This window comes from Sitophilus oryzae, unplaced genomic scaffold, assembly GCF_002938485.1.
Source record: "Sitophilus oryzae breed Bouriz unplaced genomic scaffold, Soryzae_2.0 scaffold_381_pilon_pilon, whole genome shotgun sequence".
In the NCBI taxonomy this organism is placed as follows: Eukaryota; Metazoa; Arthropoda; class Insecta; order Coleoptera; family Curculionidae; genus Sitophilus; species Sitophilus oryzae.
Genome location: NW_022146953.1, coordinates 1,251,053 through 1,270,638, shown reverse-complemented (window position 1 = coordinate 1,270,638; position 19,586 = coordinate 1,251,053). Strand labels below are relative to the sequence as shown.

Below are 19,586 nucleotides of genomic sequence, written 5' to 3'. Positions count from 1 at the left end.
TGATTTTACGGTTTGATTTGTCGAATTACTGTAAAATTAAATTCCTTCAGATTTTTTGCCAGTATTCTGTTTTAGACAATGTTTTTTAAAAATGGTGGGACAATTTGTGTTTTGTAATAACTCTTAATTATTTTTTATCATGGAGTTTAATTGTTGTACACCTGGTTTCCGAAGGATACAATGGTAAGTAAATTAAACATATCTACTTACAGTTATAGATTTTTAAATTAGTACTGCTAATAAATGCTACTTGCAGAGCAGTTATTTAATTTTTTTACGGTGCATGTAAGGAATTAAGGACGCGCGTTTTATATTAGCATGATCAGCAGATGATTACATCTGATTTAATTTGTTTTGATTATTTCAGGTCCCAAACGGAAACAAACTGGGAATCTTGCCTACACCAAAATTATATACCTAGCCGTTTCCAATTCACTTCAAAGGGAGGAAAATTATGTAAAACTGCCTGCTATTTGCTGAAAACCGCCAAAGATTAAATTATAACTGTAACAACTTAATATATACTATTTCTAGCATTTTTAATATATTTTTTAATTAATATCCGACATATAAGAACACTTTGTATGCTTTTAATTCAGTTGATTTATCGTTTATAATATGTTCGACCTAATTAAAAGCACACAAAGTGTTCTTACATGTATGTCTAAATTTATTTTTAATTAACTAAAACAACCCCCCTTCCCCGAACCCCTCTCTTCCATTAGTATTTCTTCCTCCGTCTACCAGAGGCGCTCTTGTATAATAAAATTGAAATGTATTATAAGTTGCCTATCTATTTAATAGTATAAGTCTTTTATCTATGCCTGCGTCTATCCTACATCATAGTTTTACACTTTTTAAATAAAATTAGAACGGCACTGATAAACCGGAAATTAAGTCGGCCATTTTAGAGGAACTTCGCGGTGGATTTAAGATTTTTGATATGCTCCTTCTTTATTTTTTTTTTATTCTAAGGAATAAAGTAAAAAAATACCGAGGGTGCCAATTAAAAATCAAAAGTTGTAGACATTTCCGGTGAAACAAAAAGTGATCGAGAACAATTGAATACATCAATCAATCGTGATTTATGTCAAATACTAAACAACCAAATCTCGTTTTTTTTTATCTGAAAAGAATAAAGAAAGAAAAACCCGGTATAATTAAAAAAAACATTTAAATGAAATATTCCAAATTTCCCTGTAACTGTAATATAAAATTGAATAAAACTATGTTAACTTTATGATTTTTTTGCTGATCTAAGAAAATTGAATTTATTTAAAACTGTTTACTGTCTGTGCAAACTGAACAATTTTCGACAAAAACAATATAAAAATATTACCCTAACTCCACTAAAACTACCAAACTACCTTGTCGGTAAAAAAAGGGATCTGAATTAAATTTAAAACCCATTTTTTTCAAACAAAAACTTTCTTGGAGTCCCGGCTAACGGAGAAAAACATTTTTCAAACCCTTTTTATAAGCATACCCCGTTGAGTTAGTAGTACTCATGGGTCTATTTGGTTAAATGGCCATCTCGAAAACATCGAAATTTATTCTGGATTTATGTAAGCAAGTAGGTTTTTTTTCCTATAAAAAAACTACGTTTATTTTTTCAATTTGTTAGTACTTAAAAACCCTATTATTTTTTCTAATATACTCAGTGGCAAAAAAAGGAGAACATGTAAAATGGTTTTTAAATTCCTTGCTGTGTTAACATATTCCACAGGGTGTTCTAATTAATATAGGGCGTGCCATTTAAGAAATTTTAATTTTTTTAATTTTAAGTATAGTTGGAATTCATAAATATATTTTGAACACCCTGTAGCATATAACTAAAATATCTTTACATATATCTTTTTCTTCAACTCTATAAAACTCTCCTACAAAATTTTAGTAGTCTAACTTCATAAACAATGGAGTCACTGACGTTTTTTTACAACACTGAAATCTAGCAATTGTTTAAACAAATTCAAATATTACAAAAACTATTAATTTTAGGTATATAATATTATATATAAAAGATATAGAATTTTAGCAGAATCTAAAAGTGAAATAAAAAATAGGGTGTTGCATTTAAAAAAAAACATATTGTTATATTCGCCACACTTTTTTGAAGCACCCTGTAATAATTTTAAAATTTGTATCTTAACCGTCCCTATAACTTTTATATTTAATATATTTTTCTAAACCTCGAAACAAATGAGATAATGGACTTTATCGTTGACTCACCCTGTATAATGGGTGGTCCGAATTCTATTCCGGAACCTTTGGCAGCATATATAAAGCGCCCTCTACAAGTAGGAGCCATATTGACATCGAAATCAAATTTCTCATGTCAAAAAACTCGAAGACACCAATTTTCATCCAAATATTGAGGTTACTTCAGAAATTATTTGGAAAAAATAGAAATAAAAATGAAACTTCTACACCCTGTATCTCCGAAACTTACCATTTTAGGACATACATATATAAGAACTTTTTTACTTATTTTTATCTGCAGATTATTTTGCCGAAGTTTCCGGAATACAGTTTGGACCACCCTGTATATAGATTTTTTTTGCCACTCAGTATATTTTTATCAATTAAAGAAAGTGCTTATTGAAATATAAGAAAAGCTTCTAAACTAAACAGCTATGCTAAATATTTAGAGACTAAAATAAACTAAGCAAACCGAATCATAAACTTGCTCCCTATTATTAACTGTGGAAAGCCTGAGATAACCGGGAGAAATAGAGGAAAATTCGAATTATGCTCGGGTCTGGAAAACGAATGCTTAGTGGTTAGACAGAAACGAACTATGCGGCTCTTACAACAACGCACGGCGCTTTTCCAGATAGCTGGACGGATGCGGAATCGGATTCCGGGCAAGGTCGACTTCTGGAGAATTCCGGAAAGTTGTCGGCTAGGCGGAGAAACTCCAAGAAATACTCCGGAGTCGTCGAGTTGATTTGCTAACTTTGCTCGTATTTGGTTAATCTTTGAGGAGTGTATGGATGGCTTAAAAAATTATTTCTTAAGTTAATAATTACACTGAAAAAATGAATTTGTGAATTTATAAACAATATTGAGGGTTATTTTTTGCCAATATACATGTACTGATTTCTTTCGAAAATCGACAACTATGAAACTATGAACCCTTCCCGGACACAAACGGTACATTGTGAAACAGGAAATTGTAGAGAGAAACAAGCCCCATAACATAGGATACAACATTTTAATGAACAGTGCTTTCCATCAAATCAATAAAATTAAAAATATGCGAAATAATATACATGTACTGATTTCTTTCGTAAATCGACAACTATGAAACTATGAACCCTTCCCGGACACAAACGGTACATTATGAGACAGGAAATTGTAGAGAGAAACAAGCCCTATAACATAGGATACAACATTTTAATGAACAGCGCTTTCCATAAAATCAATAAAATAGAAAATAGACGAAATAATATACATGTACTGATTTCTTTCGAAAATTCACAACTATGAAACTATGAACCCTTCCCGGACACAAACGGTACATTGTGAAACAGGAAATTGTAGAAAGAAACAAGCCCTATAACATAGGATACAACATTTTAAATGAACAATGCTTCCAATAAAATCAATAAAATGAAAAATATACGAAATAATATACATGTACTGATTTCTTTCGAAAATCCACAACTATGAAACTATGAATCCTTCCCGGACACAAACGGTACATTGTGAAACAGGAAATTGTAGAGAGAAACATGGCCCTATAACATAGGATACATTTTAATGAACAGTGCTTTCCATATTTCAATAGCCACAGATTATTGTAGTAAATTTACTATTCGTTCTTTAGTTTTACAACTCTTTTACTATTTCATTTCATAGCCATCGCTGACGCCGTTTTTATTCGATCCTACGGTATATCTTTATACCAATATCTCATAGTATACAGAGTGAGTTTCCTACGATGTTCTCTATGGGTATCCCCATTTAACCGACTCTCTATCTCCAGTAGTTTCCGAGTTGCCCATAGAGAACATCGTAGGAAACTCACCCTGTATATATCACCAATATCTCATAGTAAATTTCGCAAACTTCTTGTAATATTACTATAGATTTTTTAAATTCAAGAATCAGTTTCAATCAAAAAAAAAACATCTTATCTCAAAAAAAAAACACTATTAATAATTAAAAACGATATGTAATTTAGATAGTGTCGCTTTATCTAGGAAAATATCAAATTTAACTCGGCTAAGCTCACGAAGCATTATCTCCCTAGTCAACGTTTGTTCGCGAGTAGGAACTTTAAAAGACCTACAGTTTGGGAAGTTTTGCACTTTTAAAATTGTAAAACGTAATCTGGAGATTGAAGTTTTATCTTTTATAGGGTGTTCTTCGAAGCCTCCGAGGAGACTTTTTCAGTGAAGCAAAATGTTTTCAGAGGTTTTTCTTGTTTATAGGGAAAATAAACTTATTCAGGGACGAATTCTGTTAAAAAAAGTTAACTTTTGAAGGTTGTTTCTGACACAAAAATAGGAAGATAAATTTTTGTTTCTTGAAAAAAAAATTGTAATTTTTGTTACTGGAAAATAAATAAATAAATGCCTTTATTGTCAAAAATTTTTTCAATTTGTAGACAAAGGTAAACTTAACAAACAAAGTAAACTAACAAGGTACACAAACAAACAAACAAAAGATAATACAAAATAATATTGTCAGTCTTATTGTTTAAAATAAACATTTATAAATGTTTACAATGTCAAAGAACAAAAAAATAAAAACAACATTCAAAAATATTTAGCTAGTTTATAGTAAATATATAATAAGTATATATGGATAAGTGCTTACGTGTGTAATGCTTACGTGTATTAGGTAAACGGATTCAAATATAAATAAGGAAGGAAGAGTTAGTATTTTTAATTTTTTAAAAAAGTCCTGGCAATGAGGTCTGCTGTTTAGTCCCAGTGAATATCGAACAGCTCTTTTCTGGAGCTTGAAAATGCGGTCAAATTTAGTCGCCCAACACGTTTTTATTTGTAGGTTTTAAAAAAATGTTGTTGTTAAATCAGATTCTCTATTATTTTCAGAAGCGCAGGCTGAAATCCAAGGTGCTCCAGACCTCTACATCAGATCTGGCTCCACTCTACGCCTAGTCTGCACTCTAAAACACTCTACCGAGCCTCCTGAGTTCGTGTTCTGGTTTCACGAACAACGCATGATCAACTACGACCCAGGAGTTACTGTGAAAGAAGGTCGAAGTTCCAGTGTTCTACATTTGCAGGATGCCGAAAAAATACACGACGGAAATTACACGTGCGGGCCTAGCAATGCTGTACCGGCCAGCATTAATGTGCACGTGCTGAATGCTACTGCAGGTGGGTGATTCCTTAGAATTTAGAATGTATTCTTTAGTCATAATTCATAATACAGTCTCAGGGCTTTTGACAAAAGCCAGTATCTGAAACGGATTTATAGAGGTTATTTCTCCATTTCAGGAGCATTACTGCATATACTGATAGGTGATTCTACAATATTTTTAACATTATTATTTCCTGTTTCTTTCATAAAAATGTTAAAAAATATTTATCCCGGTCATTTTTAATTTTTAATTTTAAATTTTTAAGTAAGATAAAAAAAATTACCCTTAGAGAAATACAAGCTGAGAGTTATGAATACGGAAAACAGACAACAGAATTAGGAGTTAGCAAGAAACTGCAAGAATTGCAAGAAAGATGATAAAATTGACACTCCAAGAGACAGTAAATGAGGTCAAAGTCAACAAGAAAACAACGGAAAAAATTATAATCAGAGATGGACTAAGACAGGGGGTCCACTATCTTCAGTACTGTTTAGTGTAGTATTAGAAAAAGTTATAAAAGATGCGGGAATCAACAGAGAGGGCCTTTTGTATACAAAAAGACACCAATGCTTAGCATTTGCAGATGATTTAGTTATCTTAGCAAGAGCAAGAGATCGGAAAAAGCTGATATCGGTGACCAAAAGACTAGAGGATCAACCAGATGTCAGAAATGTCAGATCAACCAGATGTCAGAACTCAAGAAATTATGCCAGGAATAATGACAGGAAATAGATGTGTTAGCGCATTATAGAAAATAGAACGTAGAGAGTAAGAACATTTCTAGAACGTTTCAAAATCAGAATGTACCAAACAATGATACGACCAATAGTTCTGTATGCACGTGAAGCGTGGACGTTCAATGCAACGGAAAGTTCGAAGCTAGAGATTTTGAAAAGAAAAATACTGAGGAAGATTTTTGGAGGAAAGAAGATAGACAACATATGGACCAGAAGAACAAATGAAGAATTAAAGCAACTATATCGGACACCTGAGATGGCTGGGATTGAAAGAATGGCAGAAGCAAGAATTCCTAGTATGATAATGAAACGTGAAATAAGTAGAAAGTGAAGGAGGGTTAGACCGAGAACCAGATGAAAAAAGGATGTTGAAGAGGACTTGAGAAGGATAAGAGTGGATGGATGGAGAATAAAAGCGAAAGACAGAAACATATAGAGAAAGATAACCAATCAAGCCATGAGCCTTTGAGGCTTTAGAGCTATTATATATACAGGGTGTTTCAAAACAAATGCGAAAAACTTCATGGGGTGATTCCTCGTTCAAAATAAAGGGTAGTTTGCTTCATAAACGTTGGGTCAAAAGTCAACCATTAGGGAGATATCGCGGTACAAAGATGGCGGAAAAATAATGTTTTTATTTTTTATCTTGAAAACGAATAGAGATAGACTAATGAAATTTTATGGAAGCATTACTGTTATGAAAACACACTTTCTGGTAATTTTCTCACTTTTTTAAAATGAGTGGAAGGCGTTGAAATAAATTACCCCTATCATTCTTGTCAACGAAATTTAAAGAAAAATCTTATCAAATACATGCAAAAAAAATAATTTTGATAGTTTAGTTTGTTTTTTTATCTCTTGTGTTTTTTTTTTAATAAAACTGACCGATTTGAAATTAAAAAATAAAATGTAAAACATTACATGTCAGGACAGAAAACATTTTTAGATAAAGAATCTAGTGGGCTGCTGTGGAAACAGTTTTATTTCGTAATAATATCGTTACATTTTCTTCTGAACGATAACCTCTTAAAAATTATTTATATTATTTATTTTAATTAAGACAATTTTTAATTCTGTATTTTAATTCATGAAAGTATAAAATAATATCGTTAAAAAAATAAAAATGTTTTTTGTCCTGACATGTAATGCTTTACATTTTATTTTTTAATTTCAAATCGGCGAGTTTCATAAAAAAACACAAGAGATAAAAAAGTTTCTAAACAAACTAAATTATCCAAATTATTTTTTTTGCATGTGTTTGATAAGATTTTTCTTTAAATTTCGTTAACAAGTATGATAGGGGTAGTTTATTTCAACCCCTTCCACTCATTTTAAAAAGTGAGAAAATTACCAGAAAGTGTGTTTTCATAACAGTAATGCTTCCATAAAATTTCATTAGTCTATCTCTTTTCGTTTTCAAGATAAAAAATAAAAACATTATTTTTCCGCCATCTTTGTATCGCGATATCACCCTAATGGTTGACTTTTGACCCAACGTTTATGAAGCAAACTACCCTTTATTTTGAACAAGGAATCACCCCCTGAAGTTTTTTGCGTTTGTTCTGAAACACCCTGTATATTTCATGTTTCTTGAATAAATGTTAAAACATATTTATCTCGTCCATTTTTAAATAAGATAAAATAATTTATAAAATTCGAAAGAGGATCTACTCTGCTTTATTGAAAAACACAGAAACTGAAAGATATTTCGCTGAATAGGAGCAATTCGAGTAAATCTTGCTAATGAAGAAAATTGCGAGATTCTTTAATTGACGCTCACAATTAGGAAAAGCTGCTTAATTGGCAAAATCCGTTTAAAAGGCCGAGAAAGAAAATTATTATTCGTTTCGTTTTGCTCTTGGTTGTTAGTTATCAGTATTGAAAATTACTATTTTAATTATTTTTCAGCTTATAAACAGTATGTCCCCGGATTGTCTTTACAACAGGAAAAACTTTTTTATGACTGGCATTTCAAGAAAATTGTATTCTTCATAAACATTACCCTTGTTCTAAAATGGTTAATCCCTAATAATTGTTGTTTGTTTGTTGTTGTTGTTGTCTATTTCATTTAATTATACTTTATTTAAATTTTTTATAAAAATGGAAAGTTATTGTAATTTTTGTTGGTTTATCGAAAAATTTATACAAGCTCCTTTGAAGAAAGAGCAATCCCCAGACAAAAATTCCTCAAATTTGCATGTTATAAATTTAGATGCACGTTCCTCGTGTGTCTTCGTTTATATGTCTCCGTAATTTGTATATCCCGCATTTGTGTTAGGTATGTAAAATTTTCTTTTTTGTCCCAAAATATATTATGAAAAAAAAAAAAGATATTAAGAAAACGTCCTTGTTTGTTTGGTACCTTGGTATATATTCTGCATTAAAATTGGAAATAGAGGGTGTAGATGAAAAAATGGGAAGTGAGAATTTAGACGGTAATTAATTTTCTAAAAATAATAAATGCTCTTTGAATATAATAGTTTTTTTTTTTATTTGGCGTTATTTTACAAATGTAGTTTGATATACAGGGTGGGTCTTAAAAAAAGTGGGCAAACATTATTTACATCGCGATAAAAGAAACATATTTTCTCTTCTGTTTGCATTTCTTTTAGTATTCGTAACCATAGAGTTGAAAGTTGAAAATGACAATTCCAATCCAGTCAATATACAGACAATATTATCGTTTTTAGCAAAACGATAATATTACTAGCCCATTTGTATGCAAAAAGGAAACTATTTAAATCTTTATAAAAGAGTATACCATTAATTAAATATAACACCATTATTTCCACTCATATACTAATTAATTACATACTTAATTGTGTTCGTTAATAAATTATTATAAATAAATATGGATTTGAGTCAGAAATCAATATAATAATAAGTTATCAAATTAAAGTCTCTGTTGTTATAAATAATATTTATTAAAAAATGAAATATCATTTTGAAGGTGTTACTTTTTATCACACTGTCTAATGCCCATACAAAATTCAGTTTTTTAGTATTTGGAGCAATTATTATTAATCAACGCAAAAAATGGTATAATATAATGTGATAGACAATTAAATTGTGCATCTGATTCTCGTAAAATATACAGGGTGTTCCATTTAAATTAAAGAAGTTATTGACGTTTGAAGCTAATAATTATTTAAAATAAATTTTTAGACACTCTGTATAAGGTAGTATTATTTTTATTATTGCAACACAATAACTAATCAATAAATAACTTCATTAAATATTTAGTATTAAAAACATTGATACCCTTGGAGAAATGAAGCTTTAAAATTTTTACTGCAATTTCACAAAATTGAAAATATTTCAAAAACGGTAAGGTTTAAGTATAATAAACCTTAATCAAATTTACCTTTATTTTAGTCGTAGAAACTAAAAATGTAATAATATACAGGGTGTTCCATTTAAAAAAATACAACTTTGATATTTTTTATTTATTTGGGACACTCTGTATCTTGTAAAAATATTTTTAAATTGTAGCTCTAATAGTCGTTCAACGAACCCCAAACTTACAATTTGTAAAAATCTCATCGTTTAGCTACAATACTCCGTGTCGTATGTAGTGAACAACCCTGTATATGATCGAGGGGATTAAGAAATTATACCCTGGTTCAAAAAAGTTTTCTAAAATATACAGAAAAATTTGAGAAGAAAATGCACAATTTTCAACATCTCTTTATTGCAAAAAAACCTCATAGAAATACGCCATCCCTAAAAATATTTGCACTTATTTAACACTCTCCCTGTATAATAAAATTATAAATATTATTACGTCACATTTTTAGGTATATTTGATTATGGTAAATGAATTTCCATTCTGGCTAAAAATAACGCCTCTTATATTTTTCAAATCTCCAACCCAAACGATATTCCAAAATCAGCTAAAGCAAAGAAGGAAATAAAATTTCCTTTCCTTTTTGTATAAGAGAGCCTTGTAGTGATAAGGAATATAAATCAGGGCATTATATTTATTTTGCCTTTTAACGGATAAGTATGAAATATGAATAGGGTAAAAATATTGGTCGATAAATTTCATCGGCGTGGTAAAAGTTGGGGATGGTTTTTTAAAATAAAAAAAAAATAAGAAAATAGTAAACATCATCACAGTTACGTCATCATTATATAAGTTTTAGGGTATCTGAGATCAGTTCATATTGTTTAGAATATTTTAAGTACGTTCCTATATTATTGACTGTTGAAATTCCTATTTCTGAAGCATCAGCAACTCGCTATATAATTTTAAAACGCTCTCAATTTGTATTTTACATAGGAATATTACAGCTTTGCATTGTACCGGGTGGCCAACTAAGAATGAACGCCGGCTGTATCTCAGAAACTACTTATCGTATAACTTTGGGGAAAAAAATTCTAATAAGTAAATCGACCAAGGGAAATCGCTGAAAATTATTTTCAAGTTCGAAAAATTCCCGCTTGGGGGCGTTCCTCTAAGAGCCAATCAGAAAACAGGGGTTTTTCTCAAAAATATGCAGGTGAACAGGTATTTTAAATATTACTATCGTAATCATCAAGAAATTTGTAATTTTTTTGATATAAAGTATTTTGCTCTATCTCATAAAATAAAGTGGTGGGGGAAGGTTAAACTTGCTTTTATTAAAATAAGGATAACTCTTGTTTGGGTTAAGCGATTTAAACAAACTAGGGCTCGTTTATAAGAGCTTTTCTTCCTTAATGATCTACAGTGTAAATTTTGTTTCCATCATTTTTTTCGTGGTAGCCAGAGGGCGCTGTTTGACATCATAACAGATATTGCGCTTTTGCATAAAAAAATTAAATAGGAGACTATATTTCTGTTTACACAGTTAAATAGAGCACAAAATTTCCAAAATATCAGCGCAAACCGCAATTTTTTATTTTGTCTCTAACCGGAGATATTAAGAGAACAAATTATGTTAGGCTGCCGCTTAGGATTATATGGTCTAAAAATTATAGTAGTAGGCTAGGAAACAAAAAGAGGTAAATTAGTTACATCAAAATATCAAAACGTTTAAGTTCAGTTTTCATACATCTGAATTTCGGGTTTTTTCTTCTTTTTTTTTGCTTGGTCTGGACCCGGCATTGGATTAACCATTTACTACCACTTTATAAAAAAATGTGTATACCTATGTGGCGGATTCATCTATCCAAAAAAATCCTTATGGGTTTTTCGCCACTGCACTGCAAGAAAAATCTACAAAATAAAATAGTTATTTTTTGTAAACACTTCTGGCGTTAAACCTAAACGGACGCTACTTGTCAGAAGTTGTGTTTACAGTAATAAAAATTTGCCTAACAAAGAAAAAAATGCTTACGCCAAAATAACAGAAAATAAATAAACGCCAAAATTATAATGAAAGAAGCGATAGCCTCTAAAAGAAAAATAAAAGAGGCTTTTTTAATTCAATCTAATAAAAATAAATGTATTGCTCATGCATCTGTAGATGTTAGTAATGTATGGCAATCGCTTCTTTGATTTTAAAGAACATTACATAAATAAACATAACATACGTAAAATTTAAAAATAATCATACAGAAAGTTTGGGCTTTTTGGTTTTACCTTATTAAGTAATTATCAGGTAGTAATTGTTAATTTTGAAGTTTAACTTAATATAATGTCATTTTAACAGAACGTCAACGATTTCTTGTAGACGTATCTGTTTTAAAAAGTAAAGTGTTCTCGAATAGTTCAATTTATATATTTTAAATAGTTCTTTTCTTGTTTCTTTATATTTTTTTGCTTCCGACGACGGAAAGAGAAAACTTTCCGAAACGTTAAGCATTTTTTTCTTTGTTAGGCAAATTTTTATTACTGTAAACACAACTTCTGACAAGCAGCGTCCGTTTAGGTTTAACGCAGAAGTGTTTACAAAAAATAACTATTTTATTTTGTAGATTTTTCTTGCAGTGCAGTGGCGACAAACCCTTAAGGATTTTTTTGGATAAACCACTTTTTATTTGTGCCATGTCAAAAATAATCCTTGTCGGAAAATAATTCAACATTTTTAACGTTTATATACAAGGTATTACCACATTCAAAGAAACCAAAAACAAATTTGTTATGAATTTTATCGCATCCAATTAACCTATATCCCCTAAACTGGAATCGCCAATGTGTATGTTTTGTTCCAGACTACACAAAACACGAAATTAGTCTATCGTGATGGCTGTCGATATCTGGCAAAAGCACAACAACAAGCCTCGGGCTTTTCCGAAATAGACGTAAATCTTGCAAAGCTGCTAAATTCTCGCGTCAACAACTTAAACTGCGGAGGTGATCTAGTAAACAGGCATTAACTTGACCTCTTGACGTTAAATCCTTCGCAGAAACTGGCGTTTAACCCCTACTTATCCCCACCTACCTCCTTTTAACAGATTTTTGTTAGAACAAACTAAAATACCGTATGATCGAAAAATGGGGAAACACCAAAACATCTCATCCCTGAGTGCGCCGAGACGACAAAATTTTCTATAAACTTTGGTACGACTGATATTGGAGATGGACAACTAACTACTGTAAAACCGTCTCACATACTGGCTTTTGTCAAAGCCCTGAGACTGTATGACGAGTTATAACTCAAGAAAGGAAGACACAATAGATCTACAATGATATACTTTAAATTAAAAGTGTCTTTCTAAAGATGAGACATGAAATTTGGGGTTCACATGCCGCCTGATTACATATTATAATCTAGATTTACCCTAAACACATTTTTTTTTAATTTTAATATTGTCTACTATATTACTTATAAAAAATTAAAGTATATATTTTTTTCATTGTTTACAGAGGAAAAACCGGCAGCCATGCAGCACGCCAACTCCACGAAGAGTTCCTCATCAACTTTTCTATTAAATTGCGGACTGCTGGCCGCCATTTTGGTATCGACCTTCGAACTGTCAACGTCGTGATGTCCATAGATGAGTAAAATAAACGAAACAAGGGAAAACATGTTTTATGGAGAACTCAGGCAAATGAGTTCAATCTGGCAACAACTTTACTATTCTTACTACTTAGTATTAATTAACTCTAATTTTTTATGGGTTTTATTTAATAAAAAATATCGATAAAATTTAAATACTTTTATAATTTAACTTATTAAAATTATTGAAGAATCATACCAATACAATATAGATTATCGATAGAAAAGAAATGATCATTTGCTTGAAGTTCTCTTTGGTACTTTGTATACATTATAATAATAATTATAATATGTAAGAAATTAAAATTTCTATTTTGTGATATTTCTTAAGGGTAAGTTGTTTATTGTAGACTAAATTTAAAAGCTTCTTGGTTAGTTAATAAAAAAAATCGAATAATTTATTCGGCGTCAAATTTTGATTATTGGCTATTCCTCGCTGGTTTCTCTGTGTGAAATTATTGTACAAATGCATGAAAAATAACAATACTCTGATAGACAGCGTGTTTATTAAAAGCCTATTCTAAATTCCAAACACACGTGCTTTGATTAAGGCTTGATTAAGGTGTGCAGAGCTTCAAAATTTGCCATAAAATAGGGAGCAATTTGTTACAAAACCATATAAATTATATATATCACTGTAATCACAAAACTTCAATCTATTTCCTCATTGTAACGAAATTTTAAATTATGTCTTTATTTTCGAGAAAATTTAGTCCAAACATAACGAATTTTTTGTCGATGTTTGACCATCAAAATCTTAAAAATAGAGAAGTTGTCTAAAAATGTGCTACAATACGGATATAGTATAATCGTTTATCTTTAATTTCCTTCTTGATTTGAATTGATTGAATTCAATAAAATAACACGGAAACGCTTCTCTATGTCAAACAGCTGCTAAAATTCCCCTCATTTAAATGCCCGTACGTTTAAATTACCACAGGCTCTGTTCTAATGCGATAAAACGCTTTATCCAGAAATTCAAACACGCACAGAGCCTAGAAGAGGATTACAAATAGAATTTGCTCTCGTTGCGAGGCGAAATCTTGAAAAGTTTACCCGATTTAACACTTGCAACGATCTGTTTTCTGTCAAATGCTATAACTGTCGTTTGTGAGAAAGCTTTCTCCATTTTATCGTCAGAGAAAAAGGTTTTTTTTTTCTGGGGCAACCTGTATAAAATTTAATTGTTCCTAGATGTTATATAATTAAAAGAGGGTGCATAGGTTACAATTCAAAGAGATTATTATATTAATTTTAGATTTTTTTGTCATCTTCATCAAAAAAAATAACTAAAAAACTGAAAATATCTAGGAAAATCTTTGTCTGAGGGGTGGGCAACCTTAATAATATTTTGAAGATTATTACAAAGTAAAGTAAAGATTTCCTGCCAGGGCTAATCTGGACGGGGCCTACTTTGTTTACGTGGAATCCGAACCGCGGTCCTCGGCCATATCATGGTCAGTGGCCTACCGAGTTAGGAAGTGTCTAAATTAACTCTTACTCACGATTTATCCGATCTCATCCGGCCTCGAACCGGCGCGGCGTGAATGAGCAGTGTGTATCAATAGATTTGGTTTGATTTACGTGTTGTAAAAAAAAAACTCACCGGTTTTTAAATAAAAAATATTTTAATATTTGAGAGATAGTTTCACCCCCTTAGAATTCGAGTTTCGAAAAATCCCTTCTTATCGAACCTCTACACCCTAAAGTCAATCTGTTTTCCAAAAATCAGCTTTTGACGTCAAGCGCTTTAAGCAAGATCGTGATTAATCAATGACCAGATTTTTCGAAACACCCTGTATACATTTTTAAAAAATCTTAAAATATGTAAAAAAACAAAATAAAATATACGCGTTTAAGCGTTTTTTCGGAAACTTGACCGTTTTTTAAATAAAAAATATTGTAATATTTGAGGGGTGGTTTTACCCTCTTGGAACTGGAATTTCGAAAAATCCAGTCTTATCGAACCTCTGAATCAACAACCAAGAAGCTTTAGATTTAGCTACAATTCATTAGATGATAATAAAATAAAATAAACTAATATAAAAAATCTCATCTCATATCAATGGAAAGTCTAACTGAAAGAAGGTTATTCTGTGTAAATTATGTACATATCATTATACGACGTATAAATTATATAAATATAATATATAAATATAAATATAAGTGAAACAATAATGAAATTTTACTTGTATATTAAACCGAGAAACAAATCTTCTTGATATGCCAAAAAATAAAATGTTTTATGTACTTATTTATAATTCTATTATACATATATTTTTTTTCGAAATACATATGAATGGTACATAAGGATTATGATGGTTATGTTTTATTTTCCTAGTTTCCTAAAGCCTTTTTGAACAAATAATAATAAAAGAAATAACAAAATATCCTTAATAAAATAAAAAAAAAGAAACTAACAAAAAAATAGTAACTTACGATAAAAAAAAATGGTGACAAAGACGGCTGGGGAATTACAATCGTTGATAATTTTGGAAAGGTCAATCCCTTTTTATTCTTTATTTTTCTGTTGGTGAATGGTGAAAGAGGCTCCTAAGGGAGGCTACACCATAACAAGGTGAAGATGATAATTTTTATATAGAAATAATCGAAATACTACTAACTTTACCAAAATAAAAGTAACGTTTAGACGTTTTTTTCTATTTTTTTATTAAAGAAAAAACACTATCTTATAAAACTAATTTCATTTCAAAACCGTCTGCCCAGCTTGCAGCAAAATGGACCGGATTTATTCCACTTCATCTGCCTTCACTTTTTAATTTCCTAATCTTATTTACCTAGAAACGGCGGACTGGATTTAAAATTTACTTATTTCAGTTCAAAGGGCAAACTTTGAGGAGATTAGGTACAGTTTCGACTTGTCCCGAAGCAAAATGTAGGTAAATTTATTTAGATTTTCTTGAAAAATGAAAGAAAAGAAATAAAAGATTTTATAATTTAGAAAAGGGTTGAAATTTTTTTTAACCACCCTAAAAATTGATGCTCCACATCTTTTTATTTTGTAATCTGATTTTTATGATTATGGTATCAGTATGAATATAGATTTATTGGTATTATTTTTATTATTTTAATGGCTTGTATTCTTCGGTTAGGTGGGTTTATACCGGGGTAAATAAAATTGTTGTTTTTTGCAATAAATTCAAAACACCCTGTCGAGAAAATGAGACGGGCATTTTGGATAAAAAAAACACTTTCCTGTAATCTTAGATTTATTTCTACCATTTAATTTTTTGAATTATCCCATTATCTCTATTCTTTTATGAGCTACACATTTTTAAGTAAAGTCTTGATTTCAGCGATTGTTTTATTGACAAAAACAATAATTTTATAATAATTTTAATAGCGTATAGATCAAGAAAACCTTTTACAAGAGCTAAGGCTAGCATTAATGGAGGAATATCCCTTAATGCTAGCCATTGATCTTCTAAAGTTTGTGGTGGACCTCGATGAATATCGGTTATCGAATAGGACACAACAGAGACAGCTTCATAAATTCTATCAAACAAACCGATAATTAAATATGATTATCTCCAAAAAAAAACTAAATGCTTAACTTTCTCTAAAGATCCGGTAAGATGCAAACTGGTAGTAGAAAACAAAATTATTGAGCCAGTATCACAGTTCAGATACCTAGGAATAGATATGTCGCACTACCATGATCCAAGGAAAGTTCTGAGAAGCCAGATAAATAGAGCAACGGCCATGTCAGGTTGTTTGAGACAAATAGTGTGGAGAAACGAATCGAAGCCTTATAAAAGAAACTAAGCTCTGCCTGTTTTGCGCTAAGATCAGTGTCTAAGGAACTTAACTCATCAAACTCTAGAATGGTCTATTATGCCCTTTTTGAGTCGCATCTTCGTTATGCCCTTCCATTCTGGGGTACTTGCTGCGCGACAAAATTTGATCGTATTTTCAAACTTCAAAAGAGAGCAGTTCGATACTTATTGGGACTAAACAGTAGAATTCGCTGCCAGAATTTCTTTAAAAATTTCAAAATACTGACTCTTCCTTCCTTATTCATTTTTGAATCCGTTTGCTTAATCCGCAAGCACATATTCTCTATTCCGGAAAGACCTTCTCGCAACTATCCACTTAGGAATGCGGAGCACGATATTTATCTGCCAACCCCGAGCTCAGAACTAGTTAAGGGCTCAATACTGTACAATGCCAAGAAAATGTACAATCATTTGCCTTCGAATATCAAGTCACTTTCATTCTTTCCCGCATTTCGCAAAGCTCTGAAATCATACTTACTGGAGAGAGCCCTATATGCGGGAAACGACTTTTTTGTTGATGTTTAATCATGAACAATTTAGAATTTTAATTTTAATATTTTGATCATCTCACACACTGGTTAAAGGTCTAGTATTTAATATTTTATAACTCTTGATTTTATGTTATTATAACATGATTTTATCCATTTACAGTTTTCCTTTTGTAAAATTTTCTAGATACGCCTGTGTTCTGCAATGTCCATATATGTTTTATTTGTAATTTTATGACGTAATTTTTTTTTTTTGAATTGATTTGTATTGTATGACATTTTTTGTATTATTTGTATATTTGTTTTTGTGCTTTTTTTGTTTTGCTTTGTCGGTGAAGCTGTTTTGGCTATTTGTACAATAAAGCGTTGTTTTTTTTAAACCCTTTATGCGAACAGACAGCAGAATTAAAATTTATAAGACCCACAATGAAATATGGCTTAGAAATACGAGAGAAAACAAACAAGACCAAAAGCATGTTAAGAGTCGCTGAAGCTAAGAACCAGAATGGAGAAGGCTAGAAGAGACAGAATTAGAAACACAAATATCAGACAACAATGTGGAATAAAGGACGTAGTGAGGTGGGGTAGCTCACCTCATAGCTCTTGAAGGGAAACCCATGGGCAACAGAGGCAACCTTAAAATGAACAGATCGAAAGATCTCAAATAAGTAAAAGAAGAAGACGATAAAAAACGAATATTTGTTACCACAAAGACGTTTTATTCTATCTTTGTGGCGCTTGCTAAACACGTGTCGTGGGAAACTTTCTAACTTTTCCAGATTTTTCTCGTTGGCTTTCCCGATGCGGAGACCCACCAATACGCGCCTGCCCATTTCCATTTAGATGAAGTTTTGATACCTATATCCTTTTCGCCTCTTTGATATACAGCCATCTGTGTAGTTGGGAAACTGTTTTAGTATTCGGAAATTTTCGCAGCCAGTAAAGTTTTCCACACACACGCTCGAGCTCAAGAGACGTTTTTCGTGGCCGGATTTTCTTTTCCCGGTTTTGTTTTTTACCGCAGCCAGCTTGAAGGAAATTGTTATTTTCCGATCTGGTTGGTTTTCAATTTTTAGGGTTTTTCTGGGAAGAGTTAAACAGAGTGTGTGTTAAATCTATTTATGATTTTTCGTGGAGTTGAACTTAAGAGGAGTTGGTTATTTCTTTAAAATTCTCTGGTGAAGTTCTTTTGTAAAAGTTTTTGGGTTAAAGTGGAATGTGTGAATTAATAGTATATTTGTAATACTTAAAAACATAAAAAACATAGTAATAAAATTAAAAAAAGTTTCAGAGTGTGTAGAAAATTTTATGTAGATTCGGAAAATATACATCTTTGAAGGCTTTGTGAAAAAATGTTCGCGTTTACTACAATGGTCTATATTTTCTTATTCTACACCTATTCGTTAGTAAATAACAGCAGTTTTAACAGAATCGGTGACATGACGAAAATCGACAATTTTCATGATTTTTTGCTAGATTTTTAACATTTCCAAAAACGTTGTAAATTTGTTAATAAAATTATAAGAAAATTAACAATTACTACTCAATGACAATTATAAAAAAACACAAAAAAAATATTTCAATGAGTTTCTTGTTTCACTGGTGAATAAACAAAAAAATCGAATAAAAATCAAATGACATGTAAAAATAATACAGCTGTTCAAAATTGAAAAAGCATTATATTCTGCTTTTATTTTGTCCACTTTTACGCTAATATTGTCATGTTTTCAAAATTTATTCAGTTTTTTCTATGGTTTATTACAATACTGGTATAACAGACTTGTCAACAGCAAAATTCTACTGTGAGTTTTTTTAATAATCCATAATAAATGTTTTTGGATAAATTAAATGAACGTTTTTAGCTGGTATATGGTTTTAATATTGTTTGCCAGATATCCTTGTTCAAATATTGTCAATAATAAAGCCGTCCAATGAAAATATTTGATTTTTAATTAATATAAAATTCTGCTTGCATAAAACTTTGATCAAACAAACAATATTGGATGTTTATGGGAAGGAAGCTTTAAAAAATTGCTGCAAAATTATACAGGGTGTCCCATTATTCCGTGGACATAGAAACTACTACGTATTTTTTGAAACAAAATAAATTCATTGGACAGAACTTATACAAAAGTGCTTAGTTTGTCCGTTAGCTAGTATTAAGATTGCAGAGCTTCAGCATTTGCCATAAAATAACGAGCAATTTGTTACAAGACCATATAAATTATATATCAGTGTATTCACAAAACTTCAATCTATTTCCGTATTTTAACGGAATTTTAAATTATGTTTTTATTTTTGAG

General features: G+C 30.8%; 1 protein-coding gene across 1 annotated transcript in view; it reads left to right on the top strand.

Moving 5' to 3' along the window:
* The window catches only part of LOC115885373 (lachesin-like), a 99,261-nt gene extending 85,848 nt beyond the window's left edge, over positions 1-13,413 (top strand). The window contains exons 5-6 of the mRNA XM_030904268.1: positions 5,064-5,351; positions 12,866-13,413. Coding sequence (XP_030760128.1) covers positions 5,064-5,351; positions 12,866-12,987 — 410 coding nt within the window. The 3' untranslated portion in view covers positions 12,988-13,413. The remainder of the gene's footprint in view (positions 1-5,063; positions 5,352-12,865) is intronic.
* Positions 13,414-19,586: the final 6,173 nt, after the last annotated feature.